This window comes from Clytia hemisphaerica, unplaced genomic scaffold, assembly GCF_902728285.1.
Source record: "Clytia hemisphaerica strain Z4C2 unplaced genomic scaffold, Clytia hemisphaerica genome assembly, whole genome shotgun sequence".
Lineage (NCBI taxonomy): Eukaryota > Metazoa > Cnidaria > Hydrozoa > Leptothecata > Clytiidae > Clytia > Clytia hemisphaerica.
In genome coordinates this window covers 748,336-766,899 of record NW_027103564.1, presented here as the reverse complement: position 1 = coordinate 766,899, position 18,564 = coordinate 748,336, and the positions used below count along the sequence as shown (strand labels likewise).

Here is an 18,564-nt window from a genome sequence, read left to right as displayed (position 1 = left end):
AGCAACAAAAGAAACCCACTAGCCGTAACAAACTCCCTTAAGGACAAAGGCCCTGGTGTATGAGCCGTATTGCCATTATTTTTAACAAGCTGTTTTTCTATCTCTTTACACCCCTCTGACTTCAGTCAGGATAAATTTGATTATGTTATGAATCTTAGGCTTTAATACCTCGTTATAGTCATATCCGTAAAAGTAAAATGTAATAACGGAAATTCCAATACTGATTCAAATATATTTGATTATATCCATTATTTATTTAAGGCATGGCATTCGTGGGCTTTGATGAATTATGAGAGTGTTTTGTATTACAAGAACTGACACACCCATTGCACCTCCTACGCCAGTCGTTTCCAGTCCTCCTGAATCACCAAGAAAACCTAAGGTAATTTATTAGTTTCTATGATTTCAAGCCCTACCAGACAATTTTTGAACTTTTGAACTTTTGGATCCTCAGATCTTAAGTCTAGCATTAAAACTCAGAGTTAAAATTCTATCTTTCCAACCTAATTTGTGGTTATAAAATTTCGTGGGGAATTTCCCTTTTGTGCCAATTATTTTGGAACTGATTGTAGTAACCACTGCTCAAACTTCTTCCATCCCATCGAGGTTAAAATGTGACACCAAGGATTTATTATACACTGGATATACAAGTAACAGATTTTTGCCGATTTCTCGTGTACTAGCTATGTCCGCAGTAATGATATTATTGTTCACTCTCCTTCCCTCATTAAATGAGTTTTCGAAGCATTTTTATTGCATTTCTTATCGAAAATCACTCATCCAATTCCCAAAAGAGACTTAAGACTTTCCTGTGAGAGCCAGATTCTTCCACTTAATTGCTAATTATAAGTCGTTATGACGTTTCAAGCTGTGAGAAAGATGCAAAAGACGTGTTGTGTATAAGAAATTTAATGTTGACACCGGAAATTTTCAAACTTCAACCTCAAAAAAACCACTTTGCCACCACGTGCCTCCAAAGGATTTCCATACCACAGTGGAGCCAAAACACTCAAGTCTTATGTATGTTAATTTTAGCTCTTCTGGGGACAGTCTTTGAAAGATATTTTCAATTGGAAATTCCGTGTCACTATAAGCATTTTGTCTGAATTTCTTGTCTAATGATGTTTTTCTTACATTACATTTCACAAATGTATCCAGCTCGGAATGCTAGCCTTACTTTCAAACTTTTTTTCTGCAAATGTACAAAAAGAAAGAGCTAGAGAACTTTTTAAAAATAAGACTGATAAAAATTTTCAAAAATCAGACATCTTCGAGACGCCAAAGCTAGAACATCAATTGTTTTCTGAAACAATGAAAATACAATGATCGCTCTCCATCGTTTTATGAGTCGTTTATCCAGTGTGTAATAAATCTTTGGTGACACAGTAAACATTGAAGTAGCTGAGAGATTCTCTTAGTTGACTGAAATCTATTTTCCATCTAACATGAAACTTCCATTTTGAACGCTTGATTACTCTCAATTCCGTATGGATTTCAATCCGACATTTTGGCTATTTTTAAATCAATATCAATAAGTGATAGATGATTCCATCAAAGAGTGCTCGATGATCAGGACCAGAGCTTCATACAGTGTACAAGAAAAAACAAAATTTTAATTACTATAATTTAAATTTTGTTTTTTCTTGTAAACTGTATTTTTAAATCATCAAGACAAAGAAAACACGAAAGATTTTGGCTTAGATCGGTCATGGCATTTCTGGGGTCGTTTGCTCATGGATAAAATATTGTTTCATTAAAGTTTGTCTCCATATAATCTGCAGCGGAGACAAAAAAGATATATATATTTTGTTTTTCTTTTTGATAATATTCCCCCTGGAGGTTATCAATAAACAAGGCCACTATCTAATTCGAATTCTATCAAAAGTTTATTTTCCTCGCTGCAGATTAAATTGAGGTAGAATTAATACGTCGGAAAAATTATTTTTTTTGCTATATTGTAGCCGTTGGATGCGACAGTGCATAATTATACAGTTCCTGCTGTCAAAGGTTTCTTTCATTTCATCTCGGCGTCCCGTGGTAATTTGCTCATCCAAGATACTCTAAGGTTAGTTTACTGTTTAGAATAATTTTCATCGTAATTCTTGATATGCACCATTGCAATGTCTTCCACGGACCAAACAGCTGATAGGTTGAAAGTGACGTATTGACTGATTTTACGTTACTTACCGCAAATCAGTTGTTGGGTCCGTGATGTAATGTCAGAAGACATTGCAATGGTGCATATCATGAATACTCTTGTCACTTAACAAGAATCTTCTAGGACTTAATACTACTCGTTGGCAATTCAAAACTTGACAGAAATTGTAAACTTTATGTAGCGGAATGTTAATAGTTTCCTACTTTGCTTTCATGATTCAATCAAAGTTTTTGTACCACGAATTTTTGGAACATAGTGTCCTCCAGGGTTTGTTCCCCCCACCAAATTCTTTATTTTTTTTAATCTCCCCCCTCTTTTTTTTCCCCCTATGACTTTTCGGTTTTTTAGTTTCCCCCCTCTTTTTTGCTTTCCCCCCAGAAAATTCTGAAAATATCAGTTCCCCCCATATACCGATATAAATTTCTCAAATTTCAACCTGACACAAACGTAAAATTTTGCTGCAAAAGGAATACTAGACAAACTAGAACGAAAATTGGTTAATTTTTCAATCATGATCTAATCACATGATATCATGTGGACTGACCTTGATTGCTGAGATAAAGTTGAAGTGATTTCACACTTCCCCCCACCAAATTTGCCAACTATCGATGTTTTCCCCCCCTTTATTATTCAAATTTTCATTTTTCCCCCTCACCCATTCAAAATTGGAAAATTGGTTTCCCCCCCCTTTATAAAGGGGGGGGAGGACACTATGGGAAGTATCATTTGCATTTTAGAATTAAGGAGTTAATTTTTAAATCAATCTCATTGTAACTTCGACTACTTCTTTGTTTTTGTCCGATAGATTGTTGACGTTATGGTTCGATTTCGGACATTATGATGACATGTACAAAGCACTTGTCGATGGATTGAAAACCATTCATATTGATCTCTGGCTCACGGTACCTAGTCTATTTGAGCTTTCAATCTTTTGATTTCATTGTCTTTCAAAATTCACAGTGTTTCATGTTGAATGCCCCTTTTCATCGGGATGGAGCAACTTATCATAACCAAGGCCACTTTACCAACCCCTCTTTAGCTCGGATGCGAATCAGTTACTTAAATTTTTTTCATCAGAATCTGTTTTTTCTTATTGAACTTAGTAAAAGACAAACGTCAAAAAGTCGTATACGACACAACTGTGTTTTTACTGTTCTACTATACGTAATTTGTAAAAAAAAATAACATTTACCTTATTTTTTATTTAATTTTAACACCAGCATTTTGAACACATCCTACAGTTGACCCTATTGCCTGCATCTTTAGTTCCCTAAAAGTAGCGAAAATTCAATTCAAGACAAAGAAGATAAACAACGTATTTTGCGTTTAAAGATGTTATATTTGCAAAAAAATAGAAGTTTGTTGGATGTTTAGATGCGTAGACGCTTGAAGAGTTGCTCAAAGTCTTTATCGTCACTTTCGTCATACTCGACATTTTCGACATTCGACGCAGAATTTCTCTTTCGTCCTTTTGCGACGTTTGATTTAGCATCGTTAAGTGTTTTAGCAACATAGTCGGTTGGTGTGAAAAGCATGTTGACTTTTGTTTCTCCTGAGCGGACATCTGATGAGATTGTCATTTTGGTGAGCTGGTCTGCTAAATCTTTGAAGACTTTGTCATCTGTAGATTTGTAGACTGTTGATTCACCCATTTCGACACGAGGAAATGAACGTTGTTGAATGAGATCATTCACGTTTCGGCGTTTTGCTTTGATAACAACACGAGCCTCAGTAAAAGGTTTTGATTTGAAAACGGCCTTCTTGTATGAAGCTTTCAGAACACGGTGATACAGTTTCAAATTGATTTGAGAACGTCCAGTGTTTAACTTCTTTATGTTTGAATCCTCCAATGCAAATGCCATTGCACGAGGATTTTTGGATTTTCCGATCTGATGAAATTCATCTCGGGATTCAATTTTTGAATGCAAATCGACAACAGATTTGCGTTTCGCGGTGAAAGCTTTTGCACGAGTGATATCGACCTTTGTCTCAGAAGCAATCTTGAACAAAGATTTACTCGAAGCATTCGAATTTTCACCAAAGACTTTCATTTTACTCAAAATACACATTTTTGCAAGACTTTCTGCGACTTGATTCGACAGAAGAAATATTTGAAAAGAACTTTCTGAATTGAAAGAAAACAATTGACGTCAAATATTTTCACGATTACGTCAGAGGATGATGTTTTGAACATTTACGTAACGATTTATCTCAAATTTGTCCAGATCTTGGTGGCTTCCAAAACTTTTACAGCAAAGAAAGTTTTTGGACCTACCTCGGAGACAGTGGCGTTGTGGCAGGGGGGCCATGGCCCCCCCCCCAGCGGAGCTTTTTTGAAGGGGCGCCGAAGAGCAAGGGGCGACAAAAGAGATTTTTTTAACGCCTCAATCTTAAAAATCATACTTTATACGCCTTTAAACTGCACCCAAGGACCAATTTTACTGAGATAGTTTTAAAATACTTGCAATTTTTTTTCGCCCGCTTCGCTCGCAATATAGTTGATTGGTAACTTCTTTGCGATCTAGCTAATTTACAACTTTTTTGTGTAAATTATAGCATTATTAAAATCTAACTATGCGCCCCAAGACCAATTTGCTGACAACAATATTGAATTTATAAAACATCAATTTTTTCGTTCGCTTCGCTCGCATTACACATTGTTTCTTTAAGTTTATTTTCACTCTAGCTAGACGATGTTATCGTCCGTTACAGTGATAGTAAAGGCGGTAAAATATGGTGGTATGGCGTTATGGTGGTACACGGAAAAAAAATCAGCGGGAGAGTTTCAAAGAAGATTGGTAACTGTACCGACTGTAAACTCTTTTCGGCAACAAAACACGTTTGCGAATTTTCTTCGGCTTTGGGCTTTTTTTCTTAGATAATGATTTGACTTAGACTATAGCATAGTCTACACTTTAACAAGTGTCAAATTTGTCTATTTTTATTTAGTGATTTAGGGTATCTTGGCAGTCAATTTTAAAAACCATGATGGGGCCTGTTTTCCCCTTTTCCATTCATCAAAGATATATCTACTCTTCTCCACTAAATATTTTCTTCCTCGTTATGTCTAGGCAAATGAATTAGTAAAAGTTTAGAAACTGGAAAATTGGGGAGGGGGGCGCCATGTTAAAAAAAATTGACTTTGGCCCCTCCAGAAAAATTTTCCCACAACACCACTGCTCGGAGATCCTTTTATTTTACCTTTGTTCGTCCGTTGTCCGTTCGTCTGTTACCAGCTTTTCTCGGGATTGGCCCATTATTTATTTCTGATTTTTGGACCTACCCCGGTGGGGTAGAGGTCCTATAAATTAACCGATGTCCGTCTGTCCGTTCGTTCGTTCGTCCGTTCGTCCGTCTGTTACCAGCTTTTCTCAGGATTGGCTCATTAGTTTTTTCTGATTTTTGGCACAATGATGCAAAATGGCAATGCCCAAAATGTGACGGAGCCCTATTTTGGCAAAAAAATTTTCTCCGGCCGAAAATGCCGGAAATGTGCCGGAAAAACTGGTTATTTGGCATTTTCTCGAGATTTTATCATTAGTTTTTTCTAATTTTTTGCTCAAAGATGCGTATTAACAATGCCCAAAACATGGCCGAGTCCGATTTTTGAGAAAAAAAATTTTCTGGCTTAAAATGCCGGAAATATGCCGGAAATCGCCGTTTTTGCAGATTTTCATTGGCCTTTTTCCTTATAATTGATTGTTTTTTCATTCAAAAACATTATTAATAGCAATGCCCACCATCAAGCATGTTTTCATTTTCAGTAAAATTGATTTTTGAAGCAGGAGCTATTTAAAAATCGCCGGAACAACCTATTTTCGCCGGAAATACAGTATTTCTTGAATTTCTCGAGCTGTACTTTATATTTTTTTATGAAATTTTGCACATTGATGCAAAATGACAATACCTAAAATGTGACGGAGCCAGATTTTCGAAAAACATTTTTTCCAGCCAAAAATGCCGGAAATATGCCGGAAAAACCGTTTTTTTGGCAATTTCTCGAGATTTCATCATTAGTTTTTTTCTGATTTTTTGCACATAGATGCGTAGTAGCAATGCCCAAAACATGGCTGAGTTCGATTTTTGAGAAAAATTCTATTCTTGCCGAAAATGCCAGAAATATACCGGAAATCGCCGTTTTTGCAGATTTTCATTGGACTTTTTCCTACTGTTTCTTTGTTTTTTCACGCAAAATTATTATTGATAACAATGCCAACCATCAAACATGGTTCAATTGTCAATAAAACTGATTTTTGATGCCGGACCTTCTATAAATCGCCGGAACAGCCGAATATCGCCGGAAAAACGATTTTTCATGAATTTCTCGAGCTGTACTTTATATTTTTTCATGAAATTTTGCAGACTGATGAAAAATGGCAATACCTAAAATGTGACGGAGCCTGATTTTTGAAGAAAAAAATTTCGGCCAAAAATGCCGATAATATGCCGTCAAAACTGGTTATTGTTGCCATTTTCTCGAGATTTCATTAATCGTTTTTCCCGATTTTTGCATGAAGATGTGTATCAGCAATGCCTTAAGTGTGGCCGATTCGGATTTTTGAGAATCATGTTTTTCCGGCTGAAAATGCCGGAAGTGTGTCAGAAATCGCCGTTTTTGCAGATTTGAATTGGGCTTTTTCCATATATATCTTTGTTTTTCACGTAAGAAAATTATTGATAAAAATGACACCATCAAGCATGATTCAATTGTCAACAAAACTTTTGCAAATTTGCAACCGGAACGTTCTATTTCTTTTTTCCCTAAACCCCTCCCCCCCATTAAATATCAATGATGAAATTTTATGCATTTTCGCTAACTGCTATATTTTCTTAATGATTGTTTTTCCCCTTATTGCTATCTAAGTTTCATCATCAGGTAGGTCAATTCAGCATATTGCTTGTTTGCATTGTGATGTAAAATGGCAGTACCCATAAAGTGACGGAGCCCGATTTTCGAAAAAAAAAATTTTTGGGCCAAGAAAAAAGATTGTTTTTATTTGTGCCCAAAACTCAGCATGGCTCCAGTGTAAAACAAGTTTCATCATGTTTTTCAAGCTTACGTATCTCTATGCTATGATGTTATATTTTCTTTTCCGTTTGAACATTTTCATTCAACATGTTTCTGACTATCTATTAAGCAGCGCTCTGTCAATGTGGTGGTTTAGTTATGTATCTCATTCTTTAAATACTGTTCCCTGTTTTGAATAAGTTTTGAGACAGAAAGGTTCGATTTTCCTTATAATGCACGATTCGTTTGGAATGGAACAGACACAGCTGACAAGACTAGAAATATCAGCTTTATTAAGTGGATGGAAGGAGCCAGGGCTTGATGCATGACGGCCGAAATTGTTTTTTTATCATTTTTTTTAATGGGGCCTGCCAGTGAGACACACAGATCTGTAAAGCCCGAAAGGCTAGATCCGCGGCCTTTATCGAAAAATAAAGCAAGTTTTGGTAGGATTTCCTACCAAAGAAATCACGTGACAACTAAAAATTTCACTTGTTTGAGAGGTGCGAAATAGCGTTTGCCGCCTACCTTTTTTGATCTCGCGCTCCGAAAACAATTAAAATCCTAGATAATATCCATCGGCACAAAATTTTAAAAATCAAATTTTTGCTTCACTTTTTTTTGCTGGAGAAAGCTTAAAGTTGCCTATCTAGCCCTTCGGGCTTTACAGATATCTGAGGTGAGACACTGTTCTAGTTAATGGGTTAATATTTTGATATAATTGGATAGAAAAAGGTCTAATTAGGTATTTTTTCGATGAACAAGGCAAAGCAGAATGGTCAATAATAGTAGGATACCAAAGTTTTCTCAAAATGGTTGGTATACAGTGTCTGGAATACGTGAGGACAAGGGTCTTGAAATCCTCTTTTGATCAATCCCAACATAGGATTAGCTTTGATTGTTTAGCGATGTTTTTTTCAAATGAAAGCTCTGAGTCAAAACACCAAGTTGCTCTCCATTTAGTTGATATTGATGTGCATGCTTTATGTTCTCGAATTTACCTATCGTTAAAACGTGGCATTTGTCGGGGTGGAATTTCAACAGCCACTCACGGTACCATCTTTCAAGTGCTTCAATGTCATGTTGTACGATTAAGCAGTCAATAATAGAATTTATATCCTTATAATCTTTGTGTCGTCTGCAAACAGGAAAATGCTTGGTGGAACATGTTCTGGTTGGTCATTAATATGAATGACAAAGAGCAGAGGACCGAGCACGCTTCCTTGAGGAATGCCACTTATCACTGGATCTAGAGATGATTTTGCCCCATTAACACTCAGTAATTGCTTGCGGTTCGATAGAAAAGATTTGATCCAGTTCAGAATTGATTCGTTAATCCCGTAGCGTTCTAGTTTCATCACAAGTCTTCGATGGGGTACCGTGTCAAATGCTTTAGCAAAGTCGAAGTATATGCAGTCGACCACTTCACTTTTTGCAGTTGATTCGCAACACATATCTATAAAGGAGATAAGCTGTGTGACTGTTGACCTTTTGTTGATGAAACCGCATTGCTTGTTTTATAGAAGTTCTTCGCTGAAAAGGTGTTCCATGATATGTTTTCGTATCATTCTTATTCATAGAGTAATATTTCACAGGTCTATCGACCTCTACGAAATAATTTTAGATTTATAAAATATTGTCTACTTCTTCATCTGTCGTCCAGTTGTCAGAGGATATGGACATAGAAGACGTTGTTTTGGTCTTTGTCCTTGGTTTTCAAACTAGGCGAAGGGTTTGTTCTAGGGCTTCCTCTTACATGCCAAACGAAATCATCATTTTTTAAATTCATTTTTTTTTCGCCTTTTGGCACATATCTTTAATAATTTTTCTTTCGTTGATGGTGAAGTCGTCTGTAATGCTAAAGCCACCAATTTCGTTGAATCGTTTCAGCTTAAGCAGATTTTGCATTTTCCGTTCTTTTTCTTCGTCCGTCCGTCCGTTCATTTCTCTAGATTAGCTTATTAGTTTTTTCCTGATTTTTGGCGCAAAGATGCAAAATGATAATACCGAGTTTATGTATGTGTGTTTTTCAGCGACAGAGACGGTAAGGTTCTAATTTGGCTAGATCCTGACCAGCTGAGGACGACGGTAAATCAGTACTTTTACCGTCCTCGATTTTGCGGGTCAGAAGTGCGTGTTATTCCAAATCTTTTCAGTCACTTTACCGTCCTCAAAAGTGCAAATACATAAACTCGCTAATGCCCGAAATGTGACGGAACAACCGGTTTCTGACGAGATTTCATCATTAGTTTTTTCTGATTTCTTTGCACAAAGACGCGTAATAGCAATGCCCAAAACATGAGAAAAATTCTTTTCCGGCCGAGAAAGCAAGAAATATGCCGATAATCGCCGTTTTTGCAGATTATCATTGGACTTTTTCTTTAAATTTCTTCGTTTTTTCACACAAAAACATTATCAATAACAATATTTACCATCTAGCATGGTTCAATTGTCAATAAAACTGATTTTTGAAGTCGGAACTTTCTAAAAATCACCGGAACAGCTGATTATCGCCGGAAAAACGGTTTTTCTTGAATTTCTTGAGCTGTCTTTTATTTTTGCACACTGATGCAAAATGGCAATTCCTAAAATATGTCATGGCCCGATTTTCAATAAAATTAATTTTCCAGCCGAAACTGCCGGAATATGCTGGCGGAACCGGTTTTTTGGCATTTTCTCGAGATTTCCTCATTAGTTTTTTCCGACTTTATGCACAAAGATGCGTAATAGCAATGCTCAGACATGACCGAGTCCGATTTTTGAACAAAAAATAGTTTTCGGCCGAAAATGCCGGAAATCGCCGTTTTTGCCGATTCTCATGGAACTTTTTCTTGATATTTTACAGGCTGAGGATTGTTCGTAAGGGCATTTTAAGTCATAATAGGGGGTCAAAATCAAAAATTTTTCGGTCGCCCCAAACCATGATCGCACCTCTTTGTCACTATATTTTTGGCCTTTCCACTCTCTGCTCTGCGAATCTTCATAACTAATTTAAGATTAGTTGTTTTTAAGCGCCTGGATAATCCCTCGAATGAAACGAATTTTCGTTTGGAACTCCATAGACGCCAGACTCTCTGGAAAAATTCACCTCGATTTATATAAATAACTGTGCTACTACATTTCAAAGTGAAAAATCACAGCGGAAAGCCAAGATCTTCTTCATATTTTTGTGATTTCTTCTTAGATTAATTGAATAGTTAGATTATAAATTAAAGAATGGATTCTGATTATTCCGACGAGAGAAATTTGGCTCACAGTGCTAGTGGGAGGAATGTGCACAAAGTTGCTGACAATCAGCAAATTGGAAAGCTCAAAGAAGAACACAAAAAAGAGATTGAGAAACTCAAAATGGAATTTAAGATTCAACAACTGGAATCTGAAAACGAGAAAACGTTGAAAATCATGCAGCTAGAAAAAGAAAAACAAACTTTATCTCATCAATTTGAGATGTTCAAATTAAAGAATTCTCATGACTCTCAATCAAGCCAAGTTCAAGGCGATCAACAACTCCAAAAACAGAAAGACGAGCTGCAAAATAACTTAGTTGAAAAGGAGAAACAATTATTAGCCAAAGAGCACGAAATGGTTCTGTACAAGAAAGAACAAGAAAATGAATGGAAAATGAAAATGAAAGATTTGGAAAATGAACACAAAATTAAAATCTTACAAAAAGAGACAAAATTGAACGAGATGGAGAAAAAAATGACAGAGAAAGAAGCAACTGTCCAACATTTGAACAGAGAAATTGAAAACTTGAAAAGCGTCATTCAAACGCAAAACCAAGCTGCGAATGAAGTTGTGGAAAATATGACGACGATCGATCGTTTGGTTTGGGGAGCAGAATATTTTCACGAAGGAAATAAATCTTCACTTTTGTACCCTTCTTATGGTAACTGGTACAAAGCGATTTCCGCGATGATGGGGAATAAAAAAATGTTCAAGAAGGATAAATATTTTTTCATGAGAAAGGAATTCAATAAGGGCCATGCATTTCTGGATTTCGTGAACAGAAAAGACAACAGTTGCGAAGAAGAGTTGACGGATTTTCTGGTTGAAGGTTTGAAAATTGTACGGGCAACTGCAACTTTCTATCTTCTTCATACAAAGGTTTTTGGGAAGCATTTAAAGTTTGAACGAGAGAGTCAGGCCACTACTTATGAATATTGGCGTGTTGTTAATGTTTCAAAGGATTTTTATTTCGGTGATAAACAATCCGCAATTGTTTTTGGAATTTTGAAGTGAATCAAATATACCAAAGATTGTATACCGAAGAAAGCTCAGTCCCACAAAACATTTTAATCAGAAAGATTAGGCTATGATTGTTTTATCATTTTGTAATTTCATTTTTAAGAACAAAATTTAATCAGATAGGGTCAGTACCCAGTTGGCATACAACGTTGTTTTAACGTTATATGAACGTTATTTGAACGTTAGGGACGTTGGATGGATGTTATCATGACGTTCTGTGCCATCCGAGTCATGACTTTTTTTAGTGACGTGTTTGTACACAAGAAAAACATGAAATTCCTTTTGGACACCCTTTGTCAAAGACCCACTGGAACCCCAGCACCACTGGAAAATTGACTTTCATTCCATCCCCATTTAACATTCAAAAAGAAAAATCCACCTCAAAACCATTCCCACTAGATTTGAGATCCTGAGAACAATAGAACTTCTATCCCCATTGAGATTTTGATTGAAATCTTCATTCCCACTCTGGGAAGAGGCTCCCTCGGGGCTGTGAGACAGGGTTGTTTTTGGTGTCATTTGGTACCAAAATATCGAAACGGTTGTATAAAAGGGAAGACCTGAGAAATCTTACTAAATTTTAGTACTTAAAACTAGCAATTTTATTTTTCTTAATTGGTCAGCCTAAGCTGAGCATTCAAATCCGTAAAATTCGGTTCTTCCATCACCATCATCATAAGACGGCAAAAAAAAAATCCGATTTTCCGATCTCACTTTGATTTCTAAACTTTCTTCCGATCGGGTTAACTTTTTGGGTACTTTTAGCGTGCGTTGTTTTTACAGATCATAATGTAGTTTCAAGATGGCGGCGGCTCAAACGATAGTCAGATGTGATAAGTCAGTGTTGTACCAAAGTATTTCCAGTGTAAATCTGTTGCAAGCTTCAATTTCTGTCATTTATTTTTTTAACTCGGCAAATCAAACACATGATTTTCATCAAGGGGATTCTTTTTCTATATCCTTTGAAGGTTTAAAGCCGTTTGCTCAAGTTTTTGTTTATGTTGAATTTTCTGATATACTTTGTGTGCTTTTTAATACTGTAGTTTTTGCAATAAAAACATATATTTTTCTTGTTTGCCTCTAGGGGAATTGATGGTGTTATAATGTTATTGGGATTTGATAAAGTTTACAAAAGTACAGCTACTGTATAAATTTGATATAAAGACTGGATGCAATCGTGCTTTTTTGGACTTGGACGTGTTTGTGATAAAGGCGAATCGCAAAAAACTGTTTGGTTCCCGTCATTTCTACTTTAAAAAGTGGGAGTCGTTCGGCCGGTCAGTCGAAAATATTTTTCTGTTAAGAAGCAGCTATACATCTTGTTGAAAGGGAATTCGTGTGGACTGATCTGAATTTTAAAATTGACAAACCGTGGATAAATTGGTGTTTTCGGTTTACTCTCCATTATCATGCGGCTCTCTACTTCGATTTGAAAACTTTTAAACACAGAGCGTGCAGAGGTCAACAGTGGAAATCCAGCAAAGCAGCGGAAAAGCTTTCCGACTCTCCAGCTCGTAACCGTAAATCAGATGACGGGAACCAAATGATGACATCACATCTCCTATTATTGGACAAATGGTCTTTGGAATTTGATCATTTATATTAATATTAATATATACAGTTCTTGTTGAAATTGATCAAACTATTTTTCACGCAGTTCCGGACGCAGATTGTGTTTTTCTAACCTTTTCTAACCTTGGCGCACATTTTGACTGAATGATGAAATGGAATGAATGGCGATAACAGTTTATCTAGATATCTCTTATCAGACTTGCAGAAAGCGACACAACATGTTGTGCACATTCTCGTCACAACTTGCACAGCCATAACAAACAGATCAATCTGGTCTTCATTTAACATTGTTTTAAAGTTTAAAAAACACTGCCAGTGCTTGGCACAGAAGAGAGGACTCCCAGTTGAAATTAATTGCTACACCGCTGCCCTGTTGAATTTATTTATTATGGTTGTGTGTTTATTCCGCCAAGGCGGTAAATCAATCGCCCAAATTCATAGACCAATCAAAAGCGAGTTTAAAGCAAAACGGGGGAAAATGAGCTTCCCGCATTAGTTGTGAATTTTAAGTTTTTCTTTCGATTATCATTTGCGACCAGCAAAGTCTTCAAGATGGTTGTGTGCATGTTGTGTAACTTGACGGTTACTAAACTACAAAATTTATTTACCCAGACTGGCCATCCATATAGTACGTACACAGTGAAGGGGGAGAGGGGGTTCAGCAAAAGCGTACATCTATTGTTTAAACAAAGTCATTTCTATTGTTCTCTGCGTACAAGGGGGAGGGGTGTCAAATATTTGGAAAATCTTTGCGTACGTACTATTTGGACAATGCTAAAGAGAAGTATACTTTGAGCTTCTCGTGGGGGGGAGGGGGGTTGGAGGAGCTCTCAGGCTTGTTTTACATAATTTTAAATCAAGTTATCAAATGTTTCACAGTTTGAACATTATTCAACATATTTAGTCTACTCTGTTTCAGTGCATCTCTTACATCTGTTAACCCACTTATTAAAGCTATCTAGCTAAGCTCTATTGGCTGACCTTCCAGCCTCGGCTGGTTTATTTTTTCTAAAATACCACTTCTTCATAGTGACTACACTTTATACAAAGATTTTAGTATCTTTAGATTCAAAAGAAAGAAATTTTCTTGAATCATTCATTATTACTTGTTTCTTGTCTCGAACGATTCGTGTCCTACCTTATACTGTATTGAAAAAGATATTACTGTATATCTTTTTGACATAGACTTTAATTCTATAAGGGGAAATTTGGGTTACTTCTGACTTGATACCCTATTTTACCGTGTTGACCTTTAATTTGCGCAAATTCAGCCGTTCCAGGCTGAGGGTTGTTCTTAAAATTGTTTGGCTTTTTTGGGCCTAATTGTTCTTATAAAATTGTTCTAATAAATAAAGAGTGTGCGATACGTTCTATCTTGAAAATTAGCACATGCGCTATTATGTCTTTTTTTGCAGATGGATGAAAGTACACTGGAGACGTTTAAAAACCTTCAACAGAATTTATCACAATGCTTAGACGACCCAAGTGTTTTCCACGCCACAAGGTGAGTTATTCCTAATAATTAAACTATATAAAGTTTAATTAATTCCCTTAATTGCGGTGGTAATTTTTTTACCACAATTGCGCTTCGTCGTGCAAACGTCGTGATTATTACTTCTCTCATTTGACCAAAGTTCAATCCCACAATCCTTTTCGTCTTAATTCAAAAGTCGTGAAAGTTATTACTTTTTCTTTGTAATTGAATGTAATTTGCATGCAAGCGTAATAAACGCAAAGGGTGATGGGATTGAATTTCAGTCAAACATAAAAATCAATGTCTATTTTTGATTCGCGACGGTCATGCTATTGAGGTTATTTTCATTTAGTGGAAAAGGTCGTTTTCGAAGTGTCTGTAGGTCTCGATTGCAATTTGTTAAAAAATTCACTTCTTTCGTGAGGGTGGACGAATTAACATCAGTATTTTATCTTGGAAATTTTAGAATAACTTTTAACCCTGTAAAAATAAAAAATACTCCTTTAGAAACCCCCTAGAAATACTTCTCGGATTACCGCCCCACCCCCTTGAAATATTCGCCCACCTGTCTGTATGGAGGTAAAAATAGAATGAGCCATTCTCCGCTCCTTTGTTCAGTTTCTTTGCTTCAGCACATTCGAGGATAAGTTTCCAAAAAAACCCGTGGTGCTTTTAGACAACGTTAATCCATTGATCTCACTTCTTAACCTATTTGATCTGATTTGATGCTACATAAGAGTCTCTTTAACTCGAACCTCTACAAATCGAATGTCTACTTAACTCGATCAAATTTTCTCACCCCTTCAGGTAACAATGCCTTAAAACCCTTACTCCATAATTCTGAATATTTCTTAACTCAAATAAATTTGTGTTCCCCGTGAAGATTCCAGTTATAGAGACTCGACTGTACAATCGAAACAATTACAAATGAGACAAGCAAAGTGCAATCAATGTTATGAATTTTTCTTCGTGTTTTCGAATACAGTACCTTCTCCAATTATGAGTTTTTTCCTCTTCCGCAGAGTGAAAGGAGCCAACGTAGTGTCCAAGCAAGAACGACAGCAGATGGAAAAACAGGCTAGTGACGTCATGGATTCTCTTTTCATGTTCATGGAAGACAAGTTAGTACTCAGTCCCTTTTACTTATCACTGTTCAAGATATGATCCTCTGCAAAATGGACGCTGCGTCACTTTTATACAAACGATAAACTACAAGTGCATATGGTAGAATAGCACAGATAAGTTACATAGTTTCCTGAAGCCGTTGTAGAGGTGCATATCTTGAAGTTCTTCTGTCTCAGATGGATTTCCCGTCTCGGCGATGTAGAAAAAAGAAAACTTTCCCTCTGCAAAGTCAACAAAATTCTGCCAGTTTGAAGAATCTTGCCTAATTTGTCGCATTTGGAGAGATCTTTGGTCATACTAGTAGCTTTTTCGAGCAATCGGAGACTCTTTGCTGACGCTTCTGAAGATACATCATTTGAGAGGTACGAGTTGTCTGAAGGAGTGGTTGTAATTTATCCTATCTGAACATGTATATTATTGTTTTTGCTTTTCAGTTTTCCAACGTATGCGAAATACTGTGAGAAGCCAGTCTTGAAAAGACTGTTGAAGGTAATGCTTTGATGCTTGATCATTTTCCAGTGCTTTTAAGAAATTACTAGTGTTTTAAGTTGAGTCGATAGAGTTGATATTTTACGTGGATAGCTCAGTAATCTAGGACTTTAAGACAGTCTTTCATTTCTTTTCACGGGATCCACGGCCAACCTGCTAGACTATCTATAAGCTGAACGGAACATTGGAAGGGGCGAGGATTCTAACTGGGAACCCCTGGTTTAAGGGCGCTGACGCTCTGAACACATCGCCATCGCTCCAGAAAGTGATGTTCTTTCCTAAGTTTTAGCTTACACCTGTGTCTACCGAAGTGTAATCTAATTCACGAATGATTATAAGATATTAAGCAGATATTCGACATAAAAAATCGGTTATTGAAAATTATTCAGTCGAGCTTGATGATATTCGACGAAGCGAAGCGGGACTGAATAATTTCGATATCCGAATTTTCGCCTTGATGGCTGCTGTACAAATCTTTTGAAAAGAGTCCAGAATCTTGATTGGCGCAACCACCCAAACCTTTAAGAGATATATCATGGACTCTCAGAATTTCCTCTGTTTTGACCAGCAGGATGCTCTCTTTCTCAGGTCACTGTTTCCGTGCGAAAAACGAAATGGTGTCTGAGATCTTACTTTGGTGTCCTGCAGGCCCTAGGTGCTCGAGAAAGCGCACATTTCTTGATATTTTGAAACAGGAAACAGGACTAGAGATTGAGGAACTGGGCACTGCAATGCCTGATCGAGAGCTGTGGAGGGAGGATTATTGTCCAAACCAAAGTCGACCAGTTAACTGGGTCGCTAAAGTTAATTTCAGCTCTGGAAGCTAATCTTCTCTCAATAAAGATTTTGAGAGAGATAAGCTAGAAAATGGGAATTTAGTATTGTTTTTTGATAGACTGAACACATAAGTCGTTTCATCCATTTTTAGCCATGTCTGTCGCCTTTACATTATCAAAGAATGAAGGTCGGCCGGAAAGGAGAGAGGCTTGTTTAGATGCTTTTGCACGTTACACGCTTTTTTTTCATAAGAATACACTTTATAAGAATGTCCATGATGAAAATGGCCAAAAAATTAAGAATATGCTAAGAATATCACCATCATGGAATTTTGAGATGTATGTACTAAATGTTAAATCTAGTGTGAATTAGGATTCTAACCTAAGAATATGCTGTAAGAATGTTTTAGGATAAATCTCCCAAAAAAGTTAAGAATATCCATGATGAAATGGATTTACAGAATTCTTATAAAAAAAAAGCGTGTAGTCATGAATTTTTAGAGAAGTTGAATCGTAGTATAATTCCGATTCTGCTAGGGCTGAGGTGGTAAAAAAGGGTGCTTCTAAGTTATTCAGAAGGAGCTTATAGGTCAGGCGGTCGTTTTCGGATTATTAAAGTAAATGCTGCAAAGAGCGAAAGGTTCACTCGATAAATTTTTTCTTTCAATAAAACTTTCTTATTCACTTGCTAAACATTAGGAAGGTAAAAATTGGAGAGATAAATTTTAAACAAAGTTCGTATTTCGTACGTATAAAATTCAGATGAGTTGGAGTTGGAGATACTTTAATAATTGGTCATTTGAAGTAATAAAATTGACGCGTTTTTTAGAAAAAGTAACAAAATTGTTTTATTACTGGTTATCGACCAACAAAATCAAATAAGAGCTTGTAAAAACCCAAGCCAATCTCGTCCCATAAAAGGAAACTGCTTTCTTTTTAATTAAGGCGTTTTTTAGATTGTGACTTTCGTTATCAGCCTGCATAATATAACTGACTCTGAAGGTAAATAAATCAACGTTTCAGCTTCAGAAATCAACTGTTTTCTAAATTGGAGTAAAAAGTATTTTTAAGCCCGAATGGAACAATTTTTTTTCAATGCAGAGTTGTATAATTTACGGGGTCGCCTAAAAATTGAATATTTTTTGATTTAGTTTTTCAGCAATACCAGGCATGGAAAAAACGTCACTAATTTTAGTGTTATATCATGTTCGGACAAAAACATACCATCACAAAAATTAATATCTGCATTGAACTTTGAAAAACGGCTAATCTCTGCCGCAAATCAGATTTTAAAATGCTACATGTATGTTCCTCATTTTAAAGTATTTTATTATTAATCCTATTTTATTCGATTATTAACAGAATTCCATGAAATCGTTGTGAGAAACAGCGTCCTCTGTATAAATTTAACTAGTATTGTATCAAGTGTAATTTTACTGGAAAGTTTCATAGCTCTATAGGCTGAAGACAAAAAAGTCACCCCCTCCCTAAGCCTAGACTAAGCCTAAAACTCCTATATCATGATTAGAAACTAGGCTAGTTTTATCTCTTTTATCTTAAACTTTACGACAATACAATGCTGACAATTTGAGACAAGACAGTGAAGTCCCCCATATGTGTTTCCTTCGAGTATAATTATGAAAAACATCTTAATATATTTTAATTATTCAACTGTAATACAATAATGACCGGTTAGTGAGGGCAATATTTTCAG

At 36.2% G+C, this 18,564-nt stretch overlaps 1 protein-coding gene across 1 annotated transcript in view; it reads left to right on the top strand.

Annotated features, from left to right (window-relative positions):
• LOC136800913 (protein unc-13 homolog B-like) overlaps positions 1–18,564 on the top strand; it is a 79,556-nt gene that overhangs the window by 50,888 nt on the left and 10,104 nt on the right. The window contains exons 9-14 of the mRNA XM_067057523.1: positions 262–382; positions 1,962–2,065; positions 2,964–3,060; positions 14,402–14,490; positions 15,483–15,581; positions 16,020–16,074. Of these exons, the coding sequence (XP_066913624.1) occupies positions 290–382; positions 1,962–2,065; positions 2,964–3,060; positions 14,402–14,490; positions 15,483–15,581; positions 16,020–16,074 (537 nt within the window). The 5' untranslated portion in view covers positions 262–289. The remainder of the gene's footprint in view (positions 1–261; positions 383–1,961; positions 2,066–2,963; positions 3,061–14,401; positions 14,491–15,482; positions 15,582–16,019; positions 16,075–18,564) is intronic.